This window comes from Lycorma delicatula, chromosome 1, assembly GCF_047948215.1.
Source record: "Lycorma delicatula isolate Av1 chromosome 1, ASM4794821v1, whole genome shotgun sequence".
Classification (NCBI taxonomy): Eukaryota; Metazoa; Arthropoda; class Insecta; order Hemiptera; family Fulgoridae; genus Lycorma; species Lycorma delicatula.
Genome location: NC_134455.1, coordinates 328,791,391 through 328,797,013, shown reverse-complemented (window position 1 = coordinate 328,797,013; position 5,623 = coordinate 328,791,391). Strand labels below are relative to the sequence as shown.

The 5,623-nt window shown below is 30.1% G+C and overlaps 1 protein-coding gene across 1 annotated transcript; it reads right to left on the bottom strand.

The window, feature by feature from the left end:
• Window positions 1–296: 296 nt before the first annotated feature.
• On the bottom strand, window positions 297–5,405 carry LOC142334248 (uncharacterized). The gene is made up of 2 exons (XM_075382120.1): window positions 5,308–5,405; window positions 297–956 (listed from the first exon to the last, which is right to left on the bottom strand). Exons 1-2 carry the CDS (start codon window positions 5,320–5,322, stop codon window positions 366–368), a joined length of 606 nt encoding a protein of 201 aa, XP_075238235.1. The 5' UTR covers window positions 5,323–5,405; the 3' UTR covers window positions 297–365.
• Between the last annotated feature and the right edge of the window lie 218 nt (window positions 5,406–5,623).

Here is a 5,623-nt window from a genome sequence, read left to right as displayed (position 1 = left end):
GTCATGCATAGCATTCCTCAGACTCTACAAAATTCTCATTTTCTTATTCCCACACATAAGCTTCGAGTTTATGCGGTGAATTAATTTCATCGGCAAAATATTTTGATGAACTCAGAATTACGTATATTAAATTTTACTGAAAAATAGACATTATTTCTCCTGCAACACAGCGTATAAGTAGATTTAGCTTAGTAATCCACCAAATCTATTAAAAAACTCATTAAATGTTTATAATTTAACTTATGTAGTGTTATATAGTAAATTGAAGGAAGGAATAATTAAATAATAAATACAAATTTTATAAAATATATTTTATTTTAACGTGTGCGCTGTACACTTGAGCAAAAATGGTCGGATGGTATAACTTATTGCCAGTGGTCGTAGCGGCCGTCGTAGTGGCCATCATCGTATGATGATCCAGCGGATGCCTTGGCTAGAGCAGCGAAATGAGCGGCCTTAGCAGCAGCTACTTCAGGAGTGTCGTGTGGTACACCAGGGGTGTATGGAGCGTATGGAGCGTATGGAGCATAAGAGTGTACGGCACCACCGGCCTTAGCGACGGCAGAGAAGTGAGCGACTTTAGCGGCGGCGACTTCAGGGGTATCTTGAGGAATTCCGTTGACTGGGGCTGGAGCTAACGGACCACCGTAGTAAGCTGGGACGTATGGAGCGCCATAAGCTCCTGCACCACCGACCTTAGCGACGGCAGCGAAGTGGGCGGCTTTAGCGGCGGCGACTTCTGGTGTGTCCTGAGGAACTCCGTTTACTGGAGCGGGAGCGGCGGCGTAAGAATAGGCGGGACCTGGAGCGTATGCACCGTGAGATGCCTTGGCGACTGCGGCAAAGTGAGCTGCCTTAGCGGCTGCTACTTCAGGGGTGTCTTGAACAGGTGCGGGAGCTCCTGTGTATGGGTACCAAGAGGCGGTTGCCACGGCGGCTACAGCACACAATACAATCTGAAAAAAAAATTATTTATTGAACAGAGATTTATTATCGTTCGTATGTAACGATACAGCTGACTAAACAAATATTGTAGTATTAACTTTTTCAACTAGAGTAATCGTTTAAAAGTTCTTTATCGACCGATCCAAGATACTCAGCCGATTATTACAGTAGGATAAATAAATTAATAAGAAGTATCATGCAAAAATAATACGCTATATGTCAAGTAATTTATAATCTAAGTTCAAATGCTTTTCATTTACAATAATATTTTTTCTGACATGTAATACCGATCGTACAAAAATATTTTTACGAACAAATATCTTGAAATCTTGTTAGGCCATATGAAAGGAATATGGAAACCGTAAGAAAGAAAGACTTTAAGCCGTATGACATAAAAGTAGGATTTTTTATTATAAATTGTATGTGCGGGTATACGTACGATTATCATCTTGCGGGTTGGTATGATCTATACAATACTAAGTATTTAGACGCTAACTATTCCAATGTTAGGCTATTCAGAGCTCAGGCAGCACTAGAAGGTTATCCTCACCTAAGAGTTGCGTGATAGAGAGCATTTTTATTATCTATAAGAATAATTACTTTACCGCTAATGGCTGATATATTAAGCAAATAAAAATATACACGGCAGAAATAATGTACTCCACACGTTTTACCCAACAAACTTTATTCAGCTAAGTTCATGAATACAGGATTAATGATTTAAATTTATTATTCAAAATTATATATATATATATATATATATATATATATATATAGAAAGAGAAAGAGGAGTTTTACTAAAGCAGAAAAATTACATAATTCATCTCAAGATAAAATAATAAAAATTAAGTCGTTATTAAAAATAAACAGTGATCGTTGAAAGAGAAAGATTGAGGGGGATAGAGATAGATTACAGTGTGATAGAATTATGTTTCTCCTGTGAAGTAACTTTAGTCATGATTAATGAAGGTCAAAAAATTGACCGTTAAAACTTTTATCAACTGCTGTTAGTAGGTAACTGGTTATTAGCGGCGATTATTTCTAGCCATTGAGATTGTGTTATGGTTTGATTACGATGCGGCCTTCTTATAAAAATTAGAAAAAAGAAAAGTGTGTGTATGTGTGTGTGAGTGTGTGTATATATATCCAATCAGGTGGTAACTTGAAATTCCTAGCGGTGTTACTGCTACAACGTTCAACAAGTTAACCTTGATAAACGACTCCACCCTAAATGCAATTTATGTTTTGTTTTTATAATAAATTTAAGGTATTTTAATAACATCTACGTATTGTTTTTATTTCATTTTTTATTTAAGTTTTTATTTAATTTGTTATCTGAAGATATCTATGAAGGTGGACAACAGATACCATATGGATAAAAATGACTTCGTATATCGCAGACTTTTTATTTTAGTGGTATGTAGAAGTTTAATCTCATTAAACGGTAATGGAAACTGTTTAATCTTTCGTTAAAAAAAGTATATATCTAAAAATTATCCCGTTTTTTGCTTTGTTTTATATACTTTTTTTTTGTTTAAAAAAATCAACTTTTTTATCGTCGGCAAACATTAAGATATACAAACATGACGCTTAATAGAATAACTGATGTTGACAAACTTTTATAAACTTTAAATAAGGTATAACGAGACAAGAGTTAGCTAATCGTTTGTTTCAAAAGTAGCTCTATTAAATTAAATTAAATAAAAACTAATTGGTTTGTAAGCTTTATTTCTCCAGACTTTTAAGATTCTTAATAAAATACCTACAAAAATACTTTCATGTTGACACATCATAAAAAATTAAGACATTTTAATTAATTCATTAAAAGTTATCAGGTTTAGTTAAAGGTAACTTTAATATCCAGTATGAATATTCAGAATTGAAACAAGCTAAATTAATACGGAGAAGCACAGAAAATTTAAATATTATTTGGAAAGGAAAATCTGTGATCCATAATAGCGGTAGACTTTAACAGCTAAAATCTGCTTTATAAAAACCTTAACCCCAGGGGTTTTTGCTGTTTCTCATTATCGTTATGACATAAAAATATAATTTAAACCGTTTATTTTTTAGTTATTTAAATATTATATAAATACATATTTTGCACAACTTCTGAAAATGGAAAAATCACTATAAATATTAAATGAATTTTTCCTTTTTGTATTGAATGTATGTATATGTTTATTTACAAGAAAGAAAGACATGCATTTTTTTAATAATAATTTTCTCATACTACATTGAAATAACTTTAGTCTTTTACAAAAAGCATTTATAAATTATTCTTTGTCAATCAACACGATTCTAATGTAACTATCAATTTGTTTTGAATTCCGCTTCAATAAGAAAATATATTATTTTGTACATTGAAGTATGAAATTAATAATAACAAAACAAAAGTTCAAGGGTATCTGTAATAATATATACAGCGATAAGACTATTATAATAAAGTTACCGTGTTGCAGGTAAAAATAGCACCTGTCATACAGTCATAGTACTACGTAACACGGAGCATGAATGAAACAAACTCATTCACAACATGCACAGCTAGTCTCATACGTTCATTCACTAATAGCGTATTAAGTTTAATTTAATTTAACAAATTAATTAATCGAAAGCAAGAGCTTAGCTTAAATTAAATGAATTTTACAAACACGGTTATTTAATTTTAGTTCATTAGTAAAATTGTGGTAAATTACGTTATAAATATTTTAACTTTAACAGTTTATAGTTATTAGAATATGTTCTGCTATTCAGTAGCACATATTATGCATTTAAATGTAGTAAAGCTCACAACGGTGGGTTCAGTTCTAACGTCTGAGTAAATTCTAAATTTATGAATTTAAAATTTATATTTTTTAATATAAGATGAATACTAACACATAATTCGGGAAATTATTTTTTATTGCTTTAATACGTCGATACAGACTTTATAATTTTAGTATATATTGTTTTATGTTATGTTAAGACGTAATTTATAGAAGCCTAAACATACAAATCATACTAACTGTAATTTACAGTTGAATAAAGGATCTTATTTTTTAATAATGAGCTTACTAATACTTCAAACTATCTCTTTTAAATTATTAAACAGACCATATTATAGAGTTTTCATTTTTCAAAAAGCCAGAACTTGGTTTCCTATCCTGTTTAGTGTAATAACATACTGTAACTGAGTTATTAACTTAATAAATATTAGTATTAGTTTAAGTCAATTGATATATTAGATTTATTAATTGGTAATTTTAATAATTGCAGAAAACCAAATACCAAAGAAAATGTTAAGAGAAAAATTGTAGATTATAAAATATATATCAATGAATTAATAAATATAATTTTATATAAATAATAGAACATATATATAAAAAATAAAGTAAAACTATATTTTTAAATTAAATTTTACGCAAACAGGTTATTACTTGTGTTCACTGTTTCAAATTCTCTAATAAAAAATAAAGTTTGTTATGAAAAATATAGGCTATTACATGATATTATTGTATTACTATACATTTAAGTATCATGTTTTTTGTAAAGAAAAAACAAAGTATCTTTTCAATTTCATTCAAAATTATTTAAAAGATTATTTGCTGAAATTATAAGACAATTATTTTATTGCTAAAACTAAGGATAAAAGTGATAAAAACTTCGTTTTAAATAAAACTCTTACAGTTCATTTTATTTGTTAATGATACTATAGCACTGATGTATCTATTTTTTTAAGTTTACATATAAATAAATATTTAGTCCTATTTTGATAAATTAATAATAAATATTGTGATGTTAGTATTAAGAAGAATGTTTATGAATTTCCATTTTTATCAATTACAATTCTGATGTTTTAGTTAGGGGAACAGCTACAAATCTAAGTACTATTTTTGTGAAATAATAATTATATGTTGTCTACGTTACTGTAACACATTAGAGAATGTGGTTTTATAGTATTACAACGTTTAACGTGTAGATACCTAATTATTACAAAATAAACACTTCAGAAAGAATTATCGTATTTATAATATCAGAGTGATATCTCCGTCTTTACTTTTATAAAGTAAGAATATATAATTCATATGTGTGATGTATAAATGTATTACGTTTCATCGTATAAGTTGAACATATTTAACTAAAAAAAATGACAACTAAGATTATACACAATCTGAATAATTCTAAGCAAAATAAGCTATAACGTTTTGATTAAAGAATCCATTATTTGTAAAAACTGTGTTAGGTAAGTGAACAACCGAGTAAGATAGTGAACGTTAGTATTCAAGAGCCTAACTGTAATAGAACGATAAAAATTAAGATAATGTAATAAGATCAAGAAGTATGAAATATTATGCAAGATTATTCATGAATGTTGTTACTGACCAATGATTTCATCATACTGGCTTCTCACTGGACCTCCTGGAGCTGATACTAAGATATGCTTGCCTAGGACTGTCTAGTGACTAGAAGAATTCTTTTCCCCTATTTATACCAACTCAGCTATCAGGAGTGAGGAGCTTGACAGGTGGAACAAGCGGTGCAGGGGGCAGGCCGCGTCAGTAGCGTCAAGGGGGTGGGGGGTAGGTATCGGAGATAGGGTACTCTGTGTTATGCGTGGAGGCAACCCTGTCCTTCAAGCACAACAAGATCAGATATGCATATAATATGTAGAAAATTCTGTTTCAATTTTTTTCCTACA